At 43.5% G+C, this 26,777-nt stretch overlaps 1 protein-coding gene across 3 annotated transcripts in view; it reads right to left on the bottom strand.

Moving 5' to 3' along the window:
- The window catches only part of LOC140425321 (adenylate cyclase type 2-like), a 1,061,108-nt gene that overhangs the window by 12,426 nt on the left and 1,021,905 nt on the right, over positions 1-26,777 (bottom strand). For all 3 annotated transcript variants that reach the window (XM_072509476.1, XM_072509475.1, XM_072509478.1), the window contains exons 22-24: positions 14,358-14,504; positions 10,615-10,722; positions 990-1,104 (exon numbers count right to left, since the gene is read on the bottom strand). In XM_072509476.1, coding sequence (XP_072365577.1) covers positions 990-1,104; positions 10,615-10,722; positions 14,358-14,504 — 370 coding nt within the window. The remainder of the gene's footprint in view (positions 1-989; positions 1,105-10,614; positions 10,723-14,357; positions 14,505-26,777) is intronic.

Here is a 26,777-nt window from a genome sequence, read left to right on the forward strand (position 1 = left end):
GCCTTGCCATCAGCAGTGATCATGGCTCCCTGGCCATTGGCCATCCCACCACATTCAAAAGATGGCACGGAAGCAAGACTTTACTGCTGCAGTACCACTAACCCGCAACTAGACTGCTACCGGGGTGGTACCACTGTCTTTGGTGACAGAATCAACATGGGAGGAGGCAGGGAAGAAATATTTTTGTCAACCCCTCACTCTTTTAAGAGTCCTGACAACTGGTATGTCTGTTTTAAATAATCTTATTTAACAGTTGCCTTCTTTAACAGTTTTCTAAGTTTTCCTAGGTTGCAGTGCTGGACTCCCCCTGCAGAGAATCAATATTGAACCTGGCTTGGGAAAATGAAAAGTTCTTCCCCAACGTAACTCCAGCAGAAATACCATCCCAGTTGAAAATTCAGTTTTATAGACCAGGGGATTAATAGTTTTATCTATAAAAATGAGTTGATGAAGGAATAGCTCTTTGATTCAATATTTTGTTTATCTGACTCTCATACTTATGGCCAATTTCCAAAGAAACATTCCTGTTCTGTACTATTTAAAACTGGATGATGCAAGTACTGCCTGTATCAGCTGGAGTCACCAAATGCAGAATGAAGAACTCCTTGTATTTGCGTAAGCATTCATCAAAACAGGTTAGTTTATCTATCAGAAAGGGATATGGAACAGGAGCGTCACCAGTGCAGCAACATCTTAAGCAGGCAGTGGTCTCAAATTATAACTGCAGTTTAAAGGCAACAAAAAGTACTTGGGTACAGGGGCTGGTTTAGCACACTGGGCTAAATCGCTGGCTTTTAAAGCAGACCAAGGCAGGCCAGCAGCACGGTTCAATTCCCGTACCAGCCTCCCCGAACAGGTGCCAGAATGTGGCGACTAGGGGCTTTTCACAGTAACTTCATTTGAAGCCTACTTGTGACAATAAGCGATTTTACATTTCATTTTTGATTTCACCATCGCATCATGAAAGCAGACAATATCAACATACGTACCAATACGCAGCTTAAAGTCATTGAAAGAATGCCTGTTGATCACGTCAAGTTTTATCATGAGTGCAAATGCAAACTCTAACATGGTTCCAATGTGCGTGTACTGTCTGTCTGCCTCCTGTCAATCAAGCAACATAGGATCAGAGGAAATTGCATGGTAACAACTCATGGTTTACAAATGAAAGACATATTGATTTAGAACTGAGCAAAAATAAATCTATGGATGAAGTTAAAAATGCATCAAATGCTATTAAGCACATGATTAGTTTTGAGGGAAAACATGGATCAAGACTCATACTAAAGACTAAAGGTGGGATTTACCAGCCATGTCCCGCTGGAATTGGGATGCGACGAGGCCGGTCGATCCCGTGAGAGGCCTCTTCCGGGATTCCCGACGGTCGTTATGACTCACGAGATCTCCAAGATCTCGGATTCGCGCTATCTGGATACGCTTCACAATGGGAGTGATCCAGACATGCAGAGTTAAGTGAACGTAAAAGCTCACTTAACTCTGCCGACGCCAGATCAATCAGGCTCCCAGGATCTACCAGCCTCGCTGAGGAGACCCCAGCCAGGCGCAACTTAGCACTGGTCCCCACAAACGGGGACCAAGCAGAACGGTACTTGGAGGAGTCTCCCAGGTGATCGGAGGCCCCCGGGTAGTTAGTATCTGGGAAGCGCGGCATCCTGGCACTGTTGATGCCACCCGGGTACTTTGTTCTTGCCAATCTGGCACCCTGACAGTGTAACCTGGGTGCCACTCTGGCACTGCCAGGGTTCCCAGGTGGCACTTGCAGTGTGCCAGGCTGAGAGTGTCAAGGTTCCCATATGGCAGTTTGCCTGCCTCCCCAGGCAGGCTCCTGGATCCAGGAGGTAGGTATTAGAGATATTCAACTCCTTGATCTGCCAAATCTTCGTCCTGACGAAGCTACTGAGTTATCAGATCCTTGGGCAATTCAACTGAAAGCAATTAAATTCAAAATTAGATTAACAATGAAGCTCACAGTCTCAGTACCAACCGTCTCCTTCAAGCAGGTTGGTTGACTGCCCATCTCCTAGACTGTTAAAGTCAGAAGTACGTTTGTTAGAGGAGAGTGTGGATTGAGAGACAGATTTCTCAGATTTTGAGTCCCCAACCAAACCAAATCATTTTTTCTTGTAAGAGGTCTTACAACACCAGGTTAAAGTCCAACAGGTTTGTTTTGAATCACTAGCTTTCGGAGCACTGCTCCTACCTCAGCTGCCCTCTGAAAGCCAGTGATTCAAAACAAACCTGTTGGACTTTAACCTGGTGTTGTAAAACCTCTTACTGTGCTCACCCCGGTTCAATGCCGGCATCTCCACATCATTTTTTTTAGGTTTAATTTCCATCTCCCATTAGTGAACGGTTTTGAAGATATCAGCTTTTGCTATTTTTTCTAGGTTGGCAATTACTCATGCAACACTGTCTCAACTAAACAACAGAGTCTATTCATTTTGATATAATTTACATGGAGGATAAACAAATTATTTAACTTGGATAACAACAACCATTTTAGTGGAAATAATCTGTGGTCGCGGTAGATGTTCTACAGTTACATCGTTGAAAAGCAAAATGTCAAGTACCTTTTAGCAATGAAGGTGAGGAAGATTATAGCACTTTTTTTTATAGCAGATTGCATCACTAACAATACTGTTGAGATTTACTAAACAATGAAGAGGGTGAATAAAGCTCTTCACATTATTTGAATTCTAAGAAACCACAATAACTCTTTTTAATTGGTTGCTATCATTAACACGTGAATAAATTTCATAGTGAGAATTCTAATTAGCAATTCAAATTGATACTGCAATTACCAAATTAAACTCATTTACGGAATCGAATAATGCTCTTTCCCTTTGAAATTTAGGTGCTGAAGCTTGTCACTCATTTTGTAAAATCAGCATAGATGTAACAATTCTAGTGTAACCACAGTAATATTCTTCATAACCACACAGACCATTATAGATTGCTGTTTGTGCTGTAAATCATAAACAAGAGCATGTGCTGCGAAAGGTACTTCATTATGTTTGAGAAAAAGATCAGGAGTTGGCTTCTCCATTCCTGAGACTAAATGTTGACACCGGCGCAGGATTCGTGGAGTTCCACGACAGCAAAACTGATGTCGCACCTGGACCGATTCAGCAACTGTTAAGGGGCTGGCACCAGCGCCACGTGGAACACAATTGATTCCAAGCTTTAGCCGCATATACAAACTGCACTCCCCACACACACCATCCCAACCAACAAGATGGCAGCGAGAAGAGCAGCTCCTTGGTTTGCAGACACGTTGGATGAGAGTCGGTTGACCCTATACCCCGGCCCGGAAGGAGGTTACAAGCTGGCGCCATTCACCATGCCTGGGCGCAGATGGCAGAGGTGGTCAGCGCCATGGGCAAAACCATCCGGACCGGCCGGGGTATTGAAACTGCATGATGTGTCGCGGACACAGAGGGAGGTGGCCCAGTCCAAGAGGGAGATGGCGCAGTCACTGGCTGATGTGACACAGACCCAGAAGATGGCTGATATGGCGCAGTCCCAGATGCCGATGGTCCACTCTCTGTGCTCCATGGCTACGAGCATGCAGATCCTGGTCAAGACCAGAGTGGGCCTCCAGGACTGGCGGCACAGGTGGAGGAGGCGCCTCAGGGGTTAGCTCCGCTTGCAACCCCGACCCATGGAGTAGTCAGGGGGGCATTGGGCCCCGGGGGAGGGGGAGGTGATGGGGTAATGCCGGTGACTTCCGCAGGGGAGGTGCTGGAACACTGCAACACTTCAGACTCCCCCATCCTGTCCCTGGTGCATATGGTGGGAAGTGGGCAGAACAAGGCAGCACAATGCTATCTGGGACACCCGAGCACCAGCTGGGTCCATCCAGGTCCACACACCCCAGAAGACTGCCGCCAATGGGGACTCAGGTCGCAAGGTGGGAATCAAAGCAGGCCACCTCCACTCCTGATGTACCGTCTGGGGATCCACCTGGACGTAACATTAGGGCCCATAAGGCCAGGAGGTTAGACACCAGTTAAGTTGGCACGGGGGCAGGGCACAGTTTAGTGATAGTGACTAGGGCACAAATCTGTATATACATTGTCACTTTGAACACCTGTTCCCACTATTACAACCTGCCTCGGGTATCCCCCCCCCCTCCACCCACCCCCGACTGTCCCCACCACCATCAGTCATCCCAGACATCCGATGGGACAGTGTGATGGAATGGTCAACTCGCATGCAAGGGTCAAATGAGAAGGAGGACTTGAAGGAAATGAGTATTAGCAAAACAGTAGTGTTGGAGAAACTAATGGGATTGAAAGCAATCCCTAGCAGCTGCCACAAACCCTGCATATTATGTAGCTCCCAACTATTTCAGCTATTTCAGCCATCAACGCAGATCTGTGGTTAGTTCCTAGAGACAAGGGCTGCCCATTAAAAACTTGGTTGATATTCCTTGGCTGAAGAACCCACAAACAGAGGCAGAGCTCAACTACAACAGCACCCATGTCATCACGAAGAGTACAGTAAGAAGTCTTACAACACCAGGTTAAAGTCCAACAGGTTTGTTTCAAACACTAGCTTTCGGAGCACTGCTCCTTCCTCAGGTGACCAGGTGTTCACCATCGGCAGTGGGTCCTTTTTCAAAACAGATTTTCATGAGATTCACCATTTACCTTTGGCCAGTCCCTGGTGACATATTTCAACATAAAGAGCCTTACAAATTCATACCACAGTTACTTAGTCTAATGAGGGAGCCTTGCACCTTTTTTGGATGAGACACTGTTCTTGCATCCACTTCAAGTGCTGCTGTATCTGTCTCTCCACGAGACTGGCCAATGTCACATGGTCAGATCTTATGTGGTCGAGCCCCCTAGACAATGTGGAGCTCATGGCAGTAAGAGTCTCCTCCAAACACAGTCCAAGAGATCCCTCTGCCTCAGGGAGCTCTGCCAAATGTCCACACATCTGATTGCGCATCCACAATTTCTACCCAGGCTTTCTCGGTTGTGGTAGGTGGATTCCGATGGTTCGCAGAGTATTGAGAGTATTCTTTCTCCTCTAAATTCAATTAAGACCTGTGGGTGTTGACCTAAGAACTTTTTACGCAACCGCTCTCTGTGGTATTTTATTAATGAGAATGTATAGGCGAAAAAATTCACGAGTAATTAAGATCGCATTGCTCTCATTCATTTTTGTTTTCTTACGTGCTTATGGTCATCAATGAATACTGCTAATGCTGTGGTGGAAAGTGTAGAGATATCATGGTTGTGTTGTAATTTATTCACTGGCCACTAGGTGTCGCATTTGTATGTAAGTGAATAGTAGAGTCAGGTGATCTCAGACTGACTAGGGAGCTGGGAGATAGTGGTTTGTGCATGTTCATACTGTTATTCATCTATTGTTTTGTATATATTTGACCCACAGTTAATGCTAATAAATTATTTATAGCTTTAGGTATAAGTGTTCTTGTAATATAAATCAGGCCAGCTGACAAGAACATTACAGAAAGAATGGCTCTGCACATATGCTCGGTGCCACGTTTGTTGTGGTTGTTTCTCCAAGGTAGTATGCAGTGCTCCATGACCACTGACAGCTCTATTAGTTTAGTCACACTGTTATGCCATGTCAATGTGCGATGTCAGGGTCATGTGTTCACAGTGTTGGCACATCCGGATAGATGGATGGCAAGAGAGCAAGTGAATGGGATAATGAGCATGGCAATGTTCATCATTCATTCACTGAGTCTAGCCAGCTATCCAGATCACTGCATATTAACAGCACCAGTTAGTGGTGGCAAGATGGTGTCATCTCCATGGTTGTATCTTGAGGTTTCACTCAGTGTTTTAGTTCAGTAACCTTTGTTTAGGCAGCAGCAATGTCAAATTCTCCCATAGGGAAAGCCCATGATGGGCCAGTTATTCCATGGTCATCTAAAAGTTGGACAACATTTACAGCTTTGACAGTCACCTGATGACCGACAGACATCTCCTCCAAGGCTTAGGAACTGTAGCACTGAGGGCCAACTTCTCAAACATTCCTTTCAAAAGGGATGCATTATATATGCACCCAATTACCCAACCTTTACTGGGCCCACCTTTGACTCCTCACTACTTCCGGGGTCACCCAGTCCAACTTGAATCTGGCCAGCACCACTGCCCACCTCCCAATGGAAATTGCAAATGCAGACAACATTTTTTAAAGATTGGGGTTGTGGAGCTGGAAATTCCTCCGACTCTGTACACCTGGCCTGGGAGGGAAAACCATAGGTCTGATTTTCCAAACATGTCTGCTCTGGTGAAATAGAGACAGTTTACTCTTGAAGAAATGTGTTCCTTTTTAAATAAGCTGGCATGAAATGATGAATGTAAGAATTTCAGATATATTGCAGTGCTTGGTGAAATAAGGATTAAAAGCCTGGGTTAGATTGTGTTTGACTGCTAAAGTCATGGGTGTGATTTAACGAAAAAAGAGTTCCGTTGTGGGTGTTGAACGAACTCGCTATCAAATGGGGCTCTGTTATTTTTTTTAAGGCCTCGGTATGGCAATTACCTTCATTTCCTGCACTGAGAGCTCTGCTTGTCCATGCAGGAAGAGATTGAGGTGCCATTTTTAATGCCAGGCTGGAAGTGCCCAGGTGGCATCTCGGTGACACTGCCAGTGTGCCTGGGTGGCAGTGACAGGGTGGCTTGAGCAGTGTCAGGGTGCCACCCTGCCCAGAGGCCATGCACCTGGGGGCTTACGATGGCCTGGGAGACCTCCACAAGTGCCGTACCACCAAATCCCTGTTTGTGGAGACCACAAATGGCGCCCGACCTGGGTCTCCTCAGCAAGACAGTTGGACCCCGGGTGCTGGTTAGCTCTGGCAGAGACATATTTAAGTGTGTCTAACTGCATTTATGTGATTTTCCCATCGGCAATTTTTAGAAACTTGAATACTTCCTCATTTTAGACTCACAGGCTGTCTTCCCATCATCCGCAGTGGGAAATGGAGCAGATGGGAGAAGGATGTTGAAAAGCGATAGCATGAGGGTTAAGTGAGTGGAAAAAATTATGGGAAAAATAGTTCAGTTTTGTAAGTGTGAGGATATCACCTTGGACCTATGAGAGATTAATCAGAGTACAGTCTATATGGTGAGATACGGAGATCTCTATAGGATGAAATAGATTTAGGGGTCCAAGTCCACAAAGCATTAAAGGTCGTGGTCAGGTAGAAAAAGGCTACTGGAACATTGTTCTTTATTCTAAAAATCTTGGAATACAAAGGGGAGTAAACTATGTTTAAATTGTTTAGAACCTTGGTTAGATGTCATCTGCAGTAGTACATTCAGTTTTGGGCACTGTGCTTCAGGAAGCATATATTGGCCTTGGGGAGGGTACAAAGCAGATTTGCCAAAATTACTCAGATTTTTGGTTAACCTGTGGGGGCAGGTTGCAAAAAATTGTCCTGTATTCCTTTGAATATAGAAGATTCAGGGGTAACGCGATCAAGGTGTTTAGAATTTTCAATAAATTGGATATTTGCTGTGGTATGAGAAATCACTGATGCGACCATCAATTCACTCGAGACAAGAGTAAAAGTAAACCGTGGCTTTAATCAACTGAGAACAGTGCCTGCCTGCGACTGATACAATACTGTGCGCCGCCTACAGGTCGACTGCTCTTTATACCCCCCTAAAGGGGAGGAACCATGGGCGGAGCCCATACAGGTCCCAACATATTCCCCTATGGATAATGCCATACAATGGCCCATAGGTGAAGCCCACAAGGGCAACAGCATCGCATAGATGCAAATACAAAGGCAAAGCATGGTACTGCTACAGTGGTGGATTATTGGTATAATACATTCACCACAATCACGAACAAGAGAATATTAGCTGGGATTTTGTCAGTACTCTGGAGGTAGGCTAGGAGGTAGAGAGACAGGAAAGTGACATGGAATTTCATCGGCTGGGTGCTCCCTGGCTTAGTCCTGCTGATGGACTGTTTTCAGAGCAACAGAATAGCTCAACTGCCTGCTAACCAGAGCAAACTATTTAAATAATTAAGGGGAAAATCGACCTTTACTTTTCCAGGCTGCTGCCTCTTTCCCAGGCTGCTGCAATTTTCCCAGACTGCTGCAGTTTTCCCAGGCTGCTGTCATTTTTCCAGGCTGCTGTCTCTTGCCCAGGCTGCTGTCATTTTTCCAGGTTGCTGTCTCTTTCCCAGACTGCTGCAAATTTCCCAGACAGCTACAGTTTTCCCAGGCTGCTGTCATTTTACCAGGTTGCTGTCTCTTTCCCAGACTGCTGCAATTTTTCCAGATTGCTGCAGTTTTCCCAGGCTGCTGTCATTTTTCCAGGCTGCTGTCTCTTTCCCAGGCTGCTGCCTCTTTCCCTGGTTGCTGCCTTTTTCCCTGGCTACTGCAATTTTCCCAGGCTGCTGGCATTATCCCAGGCTGCTGCCATTTTGCCAGGCTCCTGCAATTTTCCCGGTTGCTGTCATTTTGTTGGACTGCTGCCATTTTCCTGGGCTGCTGTCATTTCCCCAGGCTGTTGCCATTTTCCCAGGCTGCTGCCTATTTTCCCAGACTGCTTCCTATTTCCCAGGCTGCTGCTTATTTTCCCTGACTGCTGCCATTTCCCCAGGCTGCTGCCATTTTCCCTGGCATGCTGCCATTTTCTCTACTGAGAAAGGCTGTACATACTAGGATAATTGGATATTTCTGTGTTATTGACCTAGGTTTAGAAAACTCCAAAGGATATCATGGAGTTCACCTGACCTGTAACTGTTTATTGATTTTGGTTATGATGAGCACAAGAGCCTGCCTTTCAGGTGTTATGCAACAGAGTTCATAGGCGCTTTTAATCAAAAAAAGCAAGCTTATTTCTACAAATTTAGTTAACATTTGTATAAACACACAGTAAGAATTTTTATCAACTACAAACATAAAGACCCGACACAGCTACAGTAATATATGTATAACCCTTAATGAATTCCCCCTTAACTGTTCCAATTCGTAACAAAATCCAAGTAAAACCAGAAACCCCTTTTCAAAGGTGTGGCCCAGCACACGGCATTCTTACTGGTATACGTATGGTTATTGATACTCTGATCCCCTTTTCAAACAGCAGGTTTGAATTCCTTCCAGAAAGCAATTATCTCCTTTAAGTTACCGAGTAGTCTGGAAACAGCTTTTAAAATTAAGATAGACAGACACTTCTTTCAACCTTTGCAGTTCAAACCGGTCCAAAACTCAAAGCGAAGATAAAAACTCACAGAGCCACAGCCCAGCTCCATGTACAAAATGACATTACTGAAGCCATGTGATAAGACAAAAACATTTCTTAAAGGGACACTCCCATGACACATGACTGGGATTGACCTTTGTTAGGTAAGGCTTTCAAAGGATATGGAACAATGTCAACAAAATGGACCTGAGTAAAGATCAAGCATGATCCAATTAAATAGCAGAGCAGGTTCAATGAATTGAATGGCATATTCCTGTTCCCAATTGATATATGGGGCTGTATTCTCTGCCTCACGCCACTGATAGCGGAATTCCCGGTGAGGTAAAGAATCCAGCGTTGGGGACAGAATCTGATATTCTGGCTCTCAGCTGGTGATGGGACCCAGGTTTGCACCCGCATGCAAGTGGAAGAATGCAAATTGGTCATTACAACTCATTTGAATCCACTTATTGGGACAGGCACCATATTCTCCAGGCATGCATGCTTTTGTGGTCCTCTGGGCCAGGAATCACATGGGTGAGAATTACTACAGGTATGGACAAACGTGTACCTGGTACGGTGGACTAAGGAGGTACCCACTTAAGGGAATTTCCCCAAAGCCAATCCGAGGGCCACCCTGCCCCCACAATGCAAGGCCTGCCCACCCCTCTGCCAACAGACCGCAATGTTTCTAAACATCAACCACTTCAAACAGAGGTGAGTGCTTTCCAATCACCTCCCTTCACACTTGAGTGACTTAGAAGTGGTCAGCTGGAACTTGACAACACTTAACTCTGTGTGAAGTGGTTGATGTGTGTAAACACTGTGCTTGGAGCACTTCAGAGTTACTCAAGCATGAAGGTGACGAATGGAGCAAAGATGACAGGTGTGTGTCGAAGCTGTTATTCACAACCTGGGAGGGGGGTACTAACAGAAATCTCTGTTCTGGGGGGGCTTTCTGACAGGGGTCTCTTTTATGGGGACATTCCTGACAGGGGTCTCTTTTCTGGGGGGGATCTGTTTATTGAAGGGGTTTCTGGGGAGGCGGCCTCTTTATTGAGGGGCTCCTGGAGGGGGTCTCCTTATTTAGGGGGTCTCTGGGGGAGGGGGTAGTGGCAGTGACCATGCAGTTTATTGGATGCCTGCTTGGATCAAATTAATGTGACTCCTCAGATTTTAACATGTTTCCACTGACAACTGTCCCACTCTCCATGATGCTGCATCATCTCATTCACTGGATTCTCCAAATGACCTATACACATATGTATAAAAATATAAAAATATCTTGTGAAGGATTAATTTTAAAATTATGGTATGCCTTCTTTATGTTTGAAATTGACAATTGATCAGCACCGAAAATATACCATTAGAACTAATTTTAATGCAAAAAGAAAAGAATATATCTTACTTGGCTGTACTCTTGAACTGTGGCAGCACTTAACCCAGTTGCTGCCATATACGTACTCCCAATAGTTTTAATCTTTTCTACTCCACTGAATTTAGGCTTGGACAATAACTGTTGGAAAAAGAACACAATCTCTTGGTGAATATCTAAATGGTAATTTGGGTAGTCAGATCCCATATAAATAGCCTTCGACAACAGGGATTTGCATATATTTAAGGGGATAACATGCTACCATTGTTTTAATACAACAAAAACAAAATATTGTTTTGACATAAACAACATGAGCTAACAGATATGCATAATTTCAAGTACATTCAAAGTATTAATTTCAGTTTAAAACCCACATATTCCAAAAATAAAATGGTGAAATGCAAGAAAAACACAGCAGATTGTTTAAATGTTATTTTTCAACTGAAAGCAGGAGATTACCGGTGAGCAATGATAGCGCTTTGAGGTTATTCTGAAAGCCAACCTGTAGGGTTGCTGAATCCCCAAAATGGTAGGGAGAAGCAAACTGAATGTTGCACAGTGTACAAAAGATAACACAAAGCATTTGAAAAAATGCACACCTTACTTAACAGAAAAAAACAGCAGAAGGAAAAACAAAAATGATCACCAAGAACAGTATATGCTGAATTTCCCATGCACCGAATCATGCAATCATAGAATGGTTTCAGCTCATTAAGTCCCTTCCAGCTCCCTGTAAGAGATATATATCTACTCCACTCCTCTGCTCATCTTGTAGTCCTGGAATTTTATTTTGTTTTAGATGCTTATCCAATTCCTTTTTGAAAGCCATAATTGAACCAGCCCCCACTACCCTCTCAGGCAATGCATTTCAGGTCCTAACAACTTATTTTGTAAAAAGATTTTTTTCCATGTTGTCTTTCGTTCTTTTGCCAATCATCTTAAATCAATACCCTCTGGTTCTCAGTCCTTATGTCAATGCAACAATTTATAGGGGATCCCTGTACGTCACTTGATACCCACAAGTTTTCCCCCCATCCCGCACCCCCATCCCAACACCAGTTCCCCTCCCAGATGGCCTGTCTACTCTGGCTCCCCATCCCCTTTGGTCCCCTCGCCAGGGCCTGCCAGCCTGATCCCAGTGAGACCATGCCACCCATTGCTCCCAGCCACACCACCCCTTCCCCATCTTACCTCTCACCCTGGCTCTGCCTCCTCAGTATCAGGCACTGGATGCAATCCTAGCTGTGGCCATTGCTCCTGGTGGCGCTGCTGAGACTGGACAGCTGGCAGCCATTTGATTGGCCAGCAACTCTCAGGCAAGCCTGTCCAGTTGGGGAAGAAGTCTCAGCTCAATGCAACCAACACCCCTCCACGTGAAAAGTGTCTGGGTTGCTGATACCGCAGGACCCGGGCTCCAGCACCTTGTAAATCAATTCCATTCAGTTCAACAATTTAAGATTATAATCCCTGTCCCATTCTTTTGCTTCTTGTTTTATTGTTTGTGAATATCAGCTGTTGATGAAGATTCGGTACTCCGTATTTGTTTTGATTCTTTACTTATCCCATTAATATTTCATTTTGCCTTGCAACATCGTCCCTTTTATCATTTAATTTCTCCTCTCCACCCCATCATAGAACTTTCCTCTTGTTTTTATCCCCACTTGATTAAAACATATTACATCTCTACTTTTTCCAGTTCTGATTTAAGGTAATTGGCCTCAGCTACTCTCTACACAGATGCAGCTAATCTTGCCGAGCGTTTCTAACATTTCCTGATTTCAGATTTCCAGCATCTGCAGTATTTTGCTTTTGTGTTAACTGTTTATCCATCTGTCTTATATAAATAAAACTGCTTATTGTTTAAAGACTTGGTCTGGTATGAGTACATATTCAGTCCACTTTTGAAGAGGACTTCTATGCAGGTGCAAATAATATACTCCATTAACTGGGAATGTCTGCCACAATCTGGATCTTGCCACCAATTACCAATTTCCTAGATATTGAGGGAAAAGAAGAGGATCAAAGGGGATTGAAGTAAACAAGGTTTGCTTTCAGGAGTGGTCAATGAAGCTGAAAAACAATTAGCAATTAATTAGTGCCTTTAATGAAGAAAAGATTTGATTGGATACAGGATGATACTGAACCAGAAAGGGAGGAATTAGGATAACTGAACGTTTCATCAGAGTTGGGTTTTAAGAAAGACTGTGAAGGAACAGAGGCTGTGAAAAGGTTTCAACATGGTATTGATAATGTTAAATTGGGGATATTGAGGAACTAAGAGCCAATGGAATTCAGTAATCACAGGAGCAGATTAGGATTTGGTCAGCAGTTCTGAATGAGTTGATATTTAAGAAACAGGGAGGATGGGAGATTGGCCAAGTGAACATTGGAATAGTTGAGTCTAAAGGTGTCAAAGCTATGTATGCATGCATGCATGAATGATTATTTAAGCTTAAGCAGAGAAAGAGATGGGCCATGTTACAGAGAGCTTTGTGATGCCAGAAGTTCAATTTGGGGTCAGAAAGGAGACTGGGATTGTGAAAATCAGATTCAACCTGAGACAGTGGCAGGAAATAGGGGCAGGAGCAATGGCAATGTACAGAATGTGGCAGATTTGAAGACAATGGCTTCAGTTTTCCAAATATTTAGCCGAGGAAAATTGCGGCACTTCAAGGACTGGATGTTAGACAAGTGTTCTCACAACATTGATGCAGTGGAAGGGGTGAGGGAGATTGTGAAGAAGTAGAGTTCAATGTCATCAGGGCAGCTCTAGAACCTGATGCCAAGTCTTTGGATGATGTCACTGAGCATAGCATGTAAATGAGGAATGGGTGGCCTCCATGGATAGATATTTTGGGATTCCTAGGACACAAATGTAGAAAGAACATGAGTTATTGGAGATGCTCTAGGAATAATTTGATTAAAAAAGATTGGAACCAAGTGAGCACTGTCCCAGTCAACTGGACAACAGAAGGGAAATGTTGAAGGAGGATAGTGTAAACATTGCAGATTGCAGAAAGGTCGAGGAGGATAGTGCACTATGCTCACGGTTATAAAAAAAAGTCATTTTTTCAGTGTTTTGGCAGTGTTGGAAACTTGACTGTAGAGAGTCAACGTTGAATTGTGGGAATGATTGGACATGGATTTCATAGGCAACGCATATTCCAGAACTTTAGAGGTGCAAGGAAAATTGAAGCTGGCAGTAGTTTGCAAGGGCAGAGGATTCAAGGGATGGTTCTTGGCTGGTAGGAGTGGTGAATAGAAGTCTTTGCGAGAGTAGAAAGAAGGAAATTTCAAACAAATCTGTAGTTGACCTTGTTGCCCATATTTTCCGTCACTCTCCTCTATGATCCCATCCAATTTGAGGTGAGATTGCAGACAGCTGTCTTGGCAAAAACCTTTAATTTTTACCATTAGTTTTGACCACATTAATTTTGTTCAGTGCTTCGCTTCCATTGTCCAGTTGATTGAATAGTCTTCACTTGGTTTCATTCTTTCTTATCCGATGATTAATTGAGCATCTCCATGAATGGCTTTACTCCCTGCCCCCATATTTTTTACTTGTCTCTAAATGAGCAATTCTCTTTTCTTTTGTTCTTGTTAAAATTAAAATCTGAATAAAAGATTGGTTAGGTGAAAAGATTCATAATATAGTAAGCTAGATTAATGTGCTTTCTCCATCAAGGGCTATCATCAGAATATTAATAAAAGGTTCCTGATGATTGGAAAGATCACATCATCATACCTATAGGCTGACAATATTGCCGCATACTTACATCATCAAAGTCAGCAATAATTTCATTCAGTAGTCGTAGACATTCTAAGCCTTCTTTATTTACATCTGACTCTGTATAGAATTCTTTGAAATCTGGGATGGATGCGAACATGACACAGACACACTCATATGATTGATGGTAAAGGTCCTGCCAAGCAAATGAGAGACGTAACATTAGAAATGTACAGGCTTATTCTTTTTCGCATAAAGTTTAAATTCAGCATTTAATCCGATCATTTTTCATGCCAAACCCCAATCATGCATTTTCTTCCGAGTGTCAAAGATTTTTAAATATTCTTTCATGGGATGTGGGCATCGCTGACAAGGCCAGCATTTGTTGCCCAGCCTCAATTGCGTTTGAACTAAGTGGCTTGCTCAGTCATATCAGAGGGTCGTTCAGAGTAAACCCCATTGCTGTGGTTCTGGAGTCATACATAAACCAGAGCAGTAAGTCTGGCAGATTTCCTTGCCTAAAGGACATCAGTGAACCTCATGGGTTTTTGCAACATTAAAAATGGTTTTATGGTTACCATTACTGAGACTAGCTTTCAATTCCAGCTTTATTTATTGAATTTAAATTCCATGAGCTGCCATGGTAGAATTCAAACCAGAGCACTAGCCTGAGCCTTTGGATTACTAGTCCAGTGACATTACTACTATGTCACCATCTCCCCAAGTCTGCATGCTGGCGAACTGAACTCTCGTTTTTACTTGATTAAATGTATCTAAATGTTGTGAAAAAACAAAAAAATGACTATATCTCGCTTAACAATCTATGCCCTAAAATTCAATGAGGTTGTGCCTGTCAATGCCCTTTGGTGCTGACCATAACAGGTTTACAGCGTGATGGGGGTGGGCACATCACTAACCTGAGGCAGATGGCTCTAGGAGCCTCTTTGGGTGCATTTCTGTTACTCTTCCCATGCTCACAGAAAGTTAGGCTGCCTTCTCTCCATTAGACATACAAACAAGAAGCAGGAGCTGGCCATTCAGCCCATCAAACCTGCTCCACCATCTAATAAGATCATGGCTGATCTGATAGTAACTTCAAAACTGCACTCCGCCATTCCCAATAACCTTTCACCTCCTTGCTTACCAAGAATCTATCGACATCTGACACAAAAATATTCAAAGTCTCTACTTCCACAACTGATTCAGGAAGAGAGTTCCAAAGACATTCGACCCTCTGAGTGAATAAATTTCACCTCATCTGTGTTTTAAATGGGCGAACCCATGTTAAAAACACTGACCCCTAGTTCCATATTCTCCTGCAAGAGGAAACATCCCCTCCATATTGACCCTGTCAAGACCACTCAGGATATGATATTTTTCAATCAAGTCGCCTCTTACTCTTCTAAATTACAGTGTATACAAGCCTTTCCTGTCAATCCTTTCTTCATAAGTCAACCCACCCATTCCAGGTAATAGTATGGTAAAGCATCTCTGAACTGCTCCCAATCCATTTACATCTTTCCTTAAATAAGGTGACCAATACTGTAGACAGTACTCCAAATGTGGTCTCATTAGTGCTCTGTACAACTGAGGCATAACTGAAGGAATTTATAATTTATGGGATCTTAACCTTTCGAACTACGCCAAGTTTGGGGGAAGCTTAGTTGATGAATCAAGTCCTGGCGCAATACGACAAGTTGTAAGATTTGTACTATTTGTAGACTGTGTTAAGTAGTTCGATTCCTTGTATTATTCGACTGTGTATAGTTGAAGGAATTTATATCATCTCTGCTATTCGGTTATCAGTAGCACTTTGCGAATACTGGAACTCAGCAGAAATTTGCAGTATAAACTCCTCAGGTGCCAAAAAGAATTGTTTTATTTGTAGTCGCTTGATTACAATTTGAAAGTCATTTAAAAGGCAATTCGTAGACAATTCGAAGCTTTCAGAGAATTACAGACATTATCTTTCTTTGCTTAGGCAGACAGCTCGAAAGTAACTTTTAAAAGGTCAAAGTCTGGCAATGAAACATGAAAAGAGAGAGAAAGCTAATCTTCAGCTAAACTCAAACTCAAAGTCAAAAGTGGACTAACATCACTGACACAGACTGTTAAACTGACAACCCCCAAAAGACATAAACTAAAATGGAGGCTAGAATCAAAGGCAAAAACTGACTAAACTAACAGAAAGACAAAACAGCACAACACACCTTCAAAGACAATAAAAACACACACAACACACTAAAAACTAAACACTAAAACCAAACCCACAAAGACAATACTCACAAAGACAACAAAACCCAAAACTAAAATGGCGGGGAGAAACTTTTTAGTTATACACTTTCATATCTGTCTTAAGTCGTCTAATCACACCCCAATATAATCCTAATTGGTTTGGGTTAGACTCAAACACATTTGATTTGATGGCAAGCCGTCCATCTTCAATGTGCAACATCAGCTTTTCTGACCCAGCTGTTATCTGCATTGTGAACAATGTTGCTGTGTATTCAGTCCCTGTCCTTGACAATTAGCACAAGCAGTGTCAAATTATCTTTGAAAATATGCATTTGCCAGAACAACGGACTTCAGTAAAAGTGAATTATGCTGTATAAATGGGTATTAAAACTGGGGCTCAACATTTATGCTTAAACAGCTATCTTTTACCTATACTAGTTGTATTCGAAATACCTGGCTTCTACAATAACCTCCCTACTTTTGTATTCAATTCCCTTAGCAATAATTGATAACATTCCATTTGCTTACCTAATTACTTGCTCTACCTGCTTTTTGTGATTTATGCACGAGGACAGCCATAGCCCTCTGCACCTCAGAGCTCTGAAATCTCTCACCATTTAGATAATATGCTGCTTTGTTTATTCTTCCTGCCAAAATGCACAATTTCACATTTGCTCACATTATATTCCATTTGCTAGATCTTTGCCCACTCACTTAACATATCTATATATTTTTGCAGCCTCGTGTCCTCTTCACAACTGTGATGAATATAGGAATTTCAGAAATATTGAATTAGATATATTTGGTGCAGTAAGGGTTTAACGTCTAGGTTAATGTGTGTATGACCACTGCAGTGGTGTTTTTCAAAATCCTGGTTCGCAAAACAGCTTTTGGTAGCCGGAGGTGCAATTAAAGCATCATAAAAGCTTGGGCTAATGGATTTATATGCGTTTTCTTTAAGTTTGATACTATCTTTTTAGTTACCCATGGATGGTGGGTGGTGTAAGTGCTTCCTTAGCTCTCCCTGGCTCTCAAACAAAGTAGCCTACCTTCAATATGTTTTATAATACAATCTGGGGTTTGCTACAGGGTCACAGGCTGCTTGTGCTCCCTGTAATACACTGGTGGGGCCCATATACTCTTGTGGTCACCATTCATTAGGTATATCAGTGACCACACAAACAACAGTTCTGATTGTGCATCAGGGATGTGGAATTCCCACCACAGTCTCTACCCCTCATCTGTTATTTCCTTGGTACACAGAGAGAGGTCAGTGAGGAAATACTGATCGACAGTGGAAGCCCAGCATAACTGGATTCTAGTGTTTTCTTTGGAATTCCAATGGGGAAACAAGTGGAATTTATGAGCCATAGCATTTTTGACTCCCATGTGATCAGAACAGATATAGACTTTGGAATGTGAATATGGATAATTGGCACATTTTACAAATGAATATTATATTCCTTAGTTTGCTATTTTCAGGCCTGTCTTATTATTAGCTTTCGGTCAATACCATTAAAAATTGACACAAACAAGCTGTTAAGATGGCTTCTGCCAATCAGATGACGTTTGACATTTGGACGACAGGCAATATTGAATCTCTGGGGCGGCATGTGGTGCAGTGGTTAGCACAGAGCCTGTGGTGGCACTGAGGATCCGGGTTCGAATCACGGTTGTGGGTCACTGTCTGTGTGGAGTTTGCACATTCTCTCCATGCCTGCGTGGGTTTCACCCCCACAATCCAAAGATGTGCAAGTTAGGTGGATTGGCCATGCTAAATTGCCCCTAGAATTGGGAAAAAAAATAATTGGGTACTCTAAATTTTTTTTTTTTAAATCGCATTTCTGGTGAATGACTAGTTCAATATGGAGAGAGGTGAGGGCACCTCACAGCCATTTGTGGAATTCACACATCACAAAGTTTAAGAGTGGCCCAAACCTAAGACGATGACGTTTCCAGGCTGCCTGTCTGCATGCTTTACACTGGACAAAAGGGAAAATTGAAACTCAATGGTCACTATCAACGTCATATTGTATCATGATTGTCTCCTCCATCCAAACCAGGCTGGCGGGCTTCTGTTAGTGTTAACCCAGCAGTCAGGTGGTTAATGCTGGTTTCAGGGACAACACCCTTTTACCCCAGGATCCAGCAGATCCAATTATTTGTCAGCCAGTCTGGGAACCAGACTCTGAAACTAGCTGCAAGTCATCAAGAAACCAAACTATTTAACCTTTTCCAGTTTAAAAGTTGACTTGAGAACTATCTTCTGGATATTCAACTACAAGAAACCTTGCAACCTGCTGTGAACCCTTTGCTTTACAAGACCCTCCCTTCAACTTTAAGTCATCTAATTAAAGAAGCCACTGGACTGCCATTTGGAAGGCTGAAAATTGTAAATCAGAAACCGAATTAACTGTAATCTGTAAAGTGCACTAGCTTTATCTGTTTCCCAATTTTGTTTGTGTGTATATGTGTGTGTGTGTCTGAGGTTGAGCATGTGACATTGCGATAATTCAGCAAAAGTGTGTGAGAATAAATAACATTCTTTACTTTAAACTCACAAATGCATGCCGCTGAATTATTTAATTCAAGTACACACTCAAAAGGTAAGAAATGACACACCTCTTTCCATTCAAAACATACTGATTATGGGTATTAAGATAGCAAATACATTCTGTCTGTCACCTGGATATTAACCATTTTTGAGCACATTATCATTTATATCTGAACTTCACCAACCAGAAAATATAACTGATGCAGACAAAAGGATTTTAGGATCTTTGATAATGCACTAGCCTCAATGCAACTAGGTAATAAAAAGCCAGAATGTTTTCATTCCTATTTGCCTCAACAGCAATGCACTGATAAAAAAATGTGTAGATGTTATTCTCAAACACGCATGGATTGCAAATATGTTCTGTGCTGTTTTTGAACTGGTTAATAACTGAAACAAGGATGAATGATCCCTTTAAATATTGATGGGCTGTGTGGGTGATAATCTCCTTCATACTGGTCAAGTGGCTACATTGTGAAAGTACTCTGGAGGTACTTGTAAATCACAATTTGCAGATTTATCTATAATGGTATTTAATGTGACTTTCTGCCACCACATGCATGACACCTTTGTTCCATAGTACAAAATTTATTCAAAGCATTTCCATTAATACCAACCCGAGCAGTAAGTATAGAATCAGGCACAATTAATCTCAAGCCCTGAGGGAAAAGAACGACTAAATATAAATTAAATCTTAGAAAACCTTGTTACGTATTTGCATTTCTGGATTATTTTTCACGCAGTGTCTTTCACTGGTTCAGCATCATACTCCAATCCGTAAGTGCGCACTTGATCCCTATGACTGTTCCTACCAGCTAGGTAAGTGCTGTGAGCATTTGGTTCCAAACAAGATCACTTGTCATTGTACTCTAGATAACGTGAGCTACCGTGAGACCTTGTCAACTTTAGAAAGTCAGGAAAATATGCATACTATCAGACTGTGGTTTAGACTATAAATTACTAAGCTGATCTATTGAGCAATAATCAATTGAATGAACAATATAAACTATAAATAGAAATCCAAAATTTTAATATAGTCATCAAAATCTTGAAAATAACAGAAATTCTGTACATTAAAGGTCACTTATGTCTTCACTACCACAAATTCTCTGGCTTCATCTATTGGCTTCAAAATGACTGCTAACTCGGGCAAAGTTTTCCTCAGTTATATGAAGCAATGTTCTTTCAAAATACACATAAATGGAAAATATTCAAAATTTTGAGTGAGAAAGGCAAAGGCAGGAGCAGAACCCTGAAGTGGAAGGGGTGGCATGGTCCACTCCACACCCAGAGGATGAGCGGATAGAAACATCCCTTGCCAGACCCATGGCGTACAGGTGGCACCTACCATACCTACAGATGTCCGAGAACGAGTGTCGCTGAACACTACACATGTCCTAAGAGCTGGTTGGTCACATCTTCCACCTACTGCAGGATTTGGTGTCACAGGGACTTGGAGGGCTTCCACTGCCAGTGTCGCTGAAGGTTACAGCGGTGCTCGATTTTTACACCAGTCGCTCCTTCTAGGGCTCCACAAGTAACCGCAGCGGGATTTCACAATCCCAGCACATAAGTTTTAAAAAAATAAATTTAGAGTGCCAAATTCATTTTTTCCAATAAGGGGCAATTCAGCGTGACCAATCCACCTACCCTGCACATCTTTGGGTTGTGGGGGCGAAACCCACGCAAACACGGGGAAAATGTGCAAACTCCACACGGACAGTGACCCAGAGGCGGGATCGAACCTGGGACCTCGGCGCCGTGAGGCAGCAGTGCTAACCACTGCGCCACCGTGCTGCCCACCTCCGCACACAAGTGCACCCGACAAGTGATGGATGCAATGTTTGTGCAATTTTTGTGTGAGGGCACACACTTTGTCCATTTTGACCAGATCAGGCAAGCTAGGATGCAAGAGCGATACTCTTTACTCAAATCTCTGCCTTTTCACAGGTGCAGGATGCTATCGACTGCACTCATGTGGCAGTCAAAGATACGTGGCATCACGCAGTGAACTATGTCAACTGCAAGGGCTTCCTCTCACTCAATGTTCAGCTGCTTTGCGACCACAGCAAACACGCCCTCCAGGTTTGTGCATGGCTCCCAGGGATAGTGCACAACTCCTACATTCAGAGCTCCTCTCAGATACCTGACATGGATCAGGGTCCACAGAGGCTATGGGGTTGGCTTCTTGGGGACAAGGGCTACCCACTGAGGAGGTGGCTGATGACACTGTTGAGACCAAAGAGTGTAGCTGAGACAAGGTACAATAACTCTCATGTTGCAACTTGCACTTTGTTGGAGCAGACCATAGAGATGCTGAAGATGGCCTTCTGGTGCATGGAGCAGTCTGACGGAACCCGGCAATACAATCCGCAGAGGGTATCACACACCGTGATTACTTACTGCATCCTGCACAACCTGGCACTGCAACAGGAGGAGGAACTGCCTGAGAACATAGAACATAGAACATAGAAAATACAGCACAGAACAGGCCCTTCGGCCCACGATGTTGTGCCGAACCTTTGTCCTAGATTAATCATAGATTATCATTGAATTTACAGTGCAGAAGGAGGCCATTCGGCCCTTTGAGTCTGCACCGGCTCTTGGAAAGAGCACCCTACCCAAACTCAACACCTCCTCCCAACACCAAGGGCAATTTGGACATTAAGGGCAATTTATCATTGGCCAATTCACCTAACCCACACATCTTTGGACTGTGGGAGGAAACCGGAGCACCCGGAGGAAACCCACGCAGACACGGGGAGGACGAGCAGACTCCGCACAGACAGTGACCCAAGCCGGAATCGAACCTGGGACCCTGGAGCTGTGAAGCAATTGTGCTATCCACAATGCTACCGTGCTGCCCTTAAGAACAAATAAATCTACACTATATCATTTTACCATAATCCATGTACCTATCCAATAGCTGCTTGAAGGTCCCTAATGTTTCCGACTCAACTACTTCCACAGGCAGTGCATTCCATGCCCCCACTACTCTCTGGGTAAAGAACCTACCTCTGATATCCCTCCTATATCTTCCACCTTTCACCTTAAATTTATGTCCCCTTGTAATGGTTTGTTCCACCCGGGGAAAAAGTCTCTGACTGTCTACTCTATCTATTCCCCTGATCATCTTATAAACCTCTATCAAGTCGCCCCTCATCCTTTTCCGTTCTAATGAGAAAAGGCCTAGCACCCTCAACCTTTCCTCGTAAGACCTACTCTCCATTCCAGGCAACATCCTGGTAAATCTTCTTTGCACCTTTTCCAAAGCTTCCACATCCTTCCTAAAATGAGGCGACCAGAATTGTACACAGTACTCCAAATGTGGCCTTACCAAAGTTTTGTACAGCTGCATCATCACCTCACGGCTCTTAAATTCAATCCCTCTGTTAATGAACGCGAGCACACCATAGGCCTTCTTCACAACTCTATCCACTTGAGTGGCAACTTTCAAAGATGTATGAACATAGACCCCAAGATCTCTCTGCTCCTCCCCCACATTGCCAAGAACTCTACCGTTAACCCTGTATTCCGTATTCATATTTGTCCTTCCAAAATGGACAACCTCACACTTTTCAGGGTTAAACTCCATCTGCCACTTCTCAGCCCAGCTCTGCATCCTATCTATGTCTCTTTGCAGCCGACAACAGCCCTCCTTACTATCCACAACTCCACCAATCTTCGTATCGTCTGAAAATTTACTGACCCACCCTTCAACTCCCTCATCCAAGTCATTAATGAAAATCACAAACAGCAGAGGACCCAGAACTGATCCCTGCGGTACGCCACTGGTAACTGGGATCCAGGCTGAATATTTGCATTCTCCACCACTCTCTGACTTCTATCGGTTAGCCAGTTCGTTATCCAACTGGCCAAATTTCCCACTATCCCATGCCTCCTTACTTTCTGCATAAGCCTACCATGGGGAACTTTATCAAATGCCTTACTAAAATCCATGTACACTACATCCACTGCTTTACCTTCATCCACATGCTTGGTCACCTCCTCAAAGAATTCAATAAGACTTGTAAGGCAAGACCTACCCCTCAGAAATCCGTGCTGACTATCCCTAATCAAGCAGTGTCTTTCCAGATGCTCAGAAATCCTATCCTTCAGTACCCTTTCCATTACTTTGCCTACCACCGAAGTAAGACTAACTGGCCTATAATTCCCAGGGTTATCCCTAGTTCCTTTTTTGAACAGGGGCACGACATTCGCCACTCTCCAATCCCCTGGTACCACCCCTGTTGACAGTGAGGACGAAAAGATCATTGCCAACGGCTCTGCAATTTCATCTCTTGCTTCCCATAGAATCCTTGGATATATCCCGTCAGGCCCGGGGGATTTGTCTATCCTCAAGTTTTTCAAAATGCCCAACACATCTTCCTTCCTAACAAGTATTTCCTCGAGCTTACCAATCTGTTTCACACTGTCCTCTCCAACAATATCGCCCCTCTCATTTGTAAATACAGAAGAAAAGTACTCGTTCAAGACCTCTCCTATCTCTTCAGACTCAATACACAATCTCCCGCTACTGTCCTTGATCGGACCTACCCTCGCTCTAGTCATTCTCATATTTCTCACATATGTGTAAAAGGCCTTGGGGTTTTCCTTGATCCTACCCGCCAAAGATTGTTCATGCCCTCGCTTAGCTCTCCTAATCCCTTTCTTCAGTTCCCTCCTGGCTATCTTGTATCCCTCCAATGCCCTGTGTGAACCTTGTTTGCTCAGCCTTACATAAGTCACCTATTTCCTCTTAACGAGACATTCAACCTCTCTTGTCAACCATGGTTCCCTCACTCGACCATCTCTTCCCTGCCTGACAGGGACATACATATCAAGGACACGTAGCACCTGTTCCCTGAACAAGTTCCACATTTCACTTGTGTCCTTCCCTGCCAGCCTATGTTCCCAACTTATGCACTTCAATTCTTGTCTGACAACATCGTATTTACCCTTCCCCCAATTGTAAACCTTGCCCTGTTGCACGTACCTATCCCTCTCCATTACTAAAGTGAAAGTCACAGAATTGTGGTCACTATCTCCAAAATGCTCCCCCACTAACAAATCTATCACTTGCCCTGGTTCATTACCCAGTACTAAATCCAATATTGCCCCTCCTCTGGTCGGACAATCTACATACTGTGTTAGAAAAGCTTCCTGGACACACTGCACAAACACCACCCCATCCAAACTATTTGATCTAAAGAGTTTCCACTCAATATTTGGGAAGTTAAAGTCGCCCATGACTACTACCCTATGACTTCTGCACCTTTCCAAAATCTGTTTCCCAATCTGTTCCTCCACATCTCTGCTACTATTGGGGGGCCTATAGAAAACTCCTAACAAGGTGACTGCTCCTTTCCTATTTCTGACTTCGACCCATACTACCTCAAAAGGGTGATACTCCTCGAACTGCCTTTCTGCAGCTGTTATACTAGCTCTAATTAATAATGCCACCCCCCCACCTCTTTTACCACCCTCCCTAATCTTATTGAAACATCTATAACCAGGGACCTCCAACAACCATTTCTGCCCCTCTTCTATCCAAGTTTCCGTGATGGCCACCACACCGTAGTCCCAAGTACCGATCCATGCCTTAAGTTCACCCACCTTATTCCTGATGCTTCTTGTGTTGAAGTACACACACTTCAACCCATCTCCGCGCCTGCAAGTACTCTCCTTTGTCAGTGTTCCCTTCCCCACTGCCTCATTACACGCTTTGGCGTCCTGAATATCGGCTACCTTAGAGAAGTAGATGGAGGAGCGGCACGTTTCCTACGATAAGGAGGACGTTGAAATAGACAATGCTGAGGAGGTCATTGAGGGAGAGTTTGTTGGGCAACAAGCAGTAATAATATCCTGAAGTGGTAGACAAGCTTGGGATGTGCTACTTGCCACTAGATTGATGGAGGTGATGGGGACATCCAATGGGGACATCCCATTATCTTCACATAGCTTCTAAGAACATTGCTCTCCCGTATGACTGATGGCAGTACATACCCTCTGTGGTAAGGCTCCTGTCATTGGGACACTGTGGTTGCCCATAGTCCCTACATTGCAGGAGGATCATGATCACTTGCAGTGGGGGCAGTGCAATCCCTCACAGAGATTCTGTGAATGGCTGATTCCTGTCTCACTGATGGTGGCTTGCTTGCTCTCAATGACTCAGGTCATATCATGGCAATGCAATGGGTAAAATGTCACCTCTCCTGATCTAATGTCATCCTTTGTGAGCTGTACCCTTGTGGTTCAGTGTCACTGAGGCTGAGGCATATGCAGCTCAAAGAGCACACAATTGACAATGGCTGGAATGAGTGACACCATCCCTGTACATTGTGGGAGATATCCTCATTCCCTGCAAGAAACAGGCATATCTGCTTTGTTTAGTCATTTGAACGGATGCCACCAATGGGCTGGAAACTTTGCATAAAGCACATGGAGAATGCCCTGGAGCACGCTGCCTTTTTCTGGTGCAGGAATCAAGTTTTTAGGTTGGAACTAGAGGAACACAGCTCATTAAACCAAGGTGTATAGAAAGGATGCAATTAGTGAGAGTTTATTTACAGAGTTGTGTGGTAAAATGGACATCAGCCTGAAATTTAGGTTTGATATAAATTGGACACTTTAAATTAAGAATTGGACATTTTAAATTAAACCACAGTCAGCTCCAGGCTGGCCTGATCGGAATTCGAACAGCCAAGTTCAAATCCACTAAACAGAGACAGACAGTCGGGACAGATCTGGGCCTGCCCTGTCAACAAGACATCAGGAGATAATCGGTCCCATTCACATGGATCGATTCTTGGGGATTGCTCAGATAAAGCTAGACTTTCTGACACCCAGTTTACCATATGTGGAGTAATATTATGTGCGAGCAATACACCTTGAGATGGACCAGTGGGGGTGAGTTCTTGGTGTCCTACGGAGTTGCAGTTGGCAACTCCATTGGGTGTCGAAACCTCCGCCCCAAGAACTCATTGACTGAGGGCCAAAGGACCTTCTGCAAAGGCACCAGAGTGGTATAGGATTGACCGTCAGGACACTCCCCAGCAAAGACTTGGCGCAGAGTTAACAGAGAAGATTCAACCACAGAGCAGAGAACAGAAGGAAGCAGCTTGCGAGATACATCTTTGCGGATGAAGGCCCTGAGACAACCAAAACTGAGAATTTGGACCCGCAGCTTGACCAAGTTCATTGGCATGGGTAGTATTAAGAATTTTGTTATAACCTGCCTGCTTACCACTGGCTGGGGACTAAAGGCAATCCCACAATCCTTAGGGAGTATGAGCTTCCCCAATGAGGGGGGCGGAGAAATCATTAGCAGATTCCCTGCATAAATAAAGCTGGCCAGTATGGAACCAGCTGGAGAGGAGAGAGCAGCAAGGGAGTTACTGCTGCTGTTGTATATATATATGTTATTGTAAATAAATGTCATTTCTTTCCATTCTACAACTCGTGCTGGATTCTTTCGTGGCCCTCACAAAAGGATTATTATTAGTTGGGATAATTTAAGGGGGGTAACTGTTTTAGTGTGTTTAATAATACATTTGGTTGAATCATAAACTTGTATTTGTCCTTTGTTCATCCTGCAAATAAGGGCACAGGGTAAAACATTTGAATAATAATAATCTTTATTAGTGTCACAAGTAGACTTACATTAACACTCCAATGAAG

This window comes from Scyliorhinus torazame, chromosome 6 (genome assembly GCF_047496885.1).
Source record: "Scyliorhinus torazame isolate Kashiwa2021f chromosome 6, sScyTor2.1, whole genome shotgun sequence".
NCBI classification, from domain to species: domain Eukaryota; kingdom Metazoa; phylum Chordata; class Chondrichthyes; order Carcharhiniformes; family Scyliorhinidae; genus Scyliorhinus; species Scyliorhinus torazame.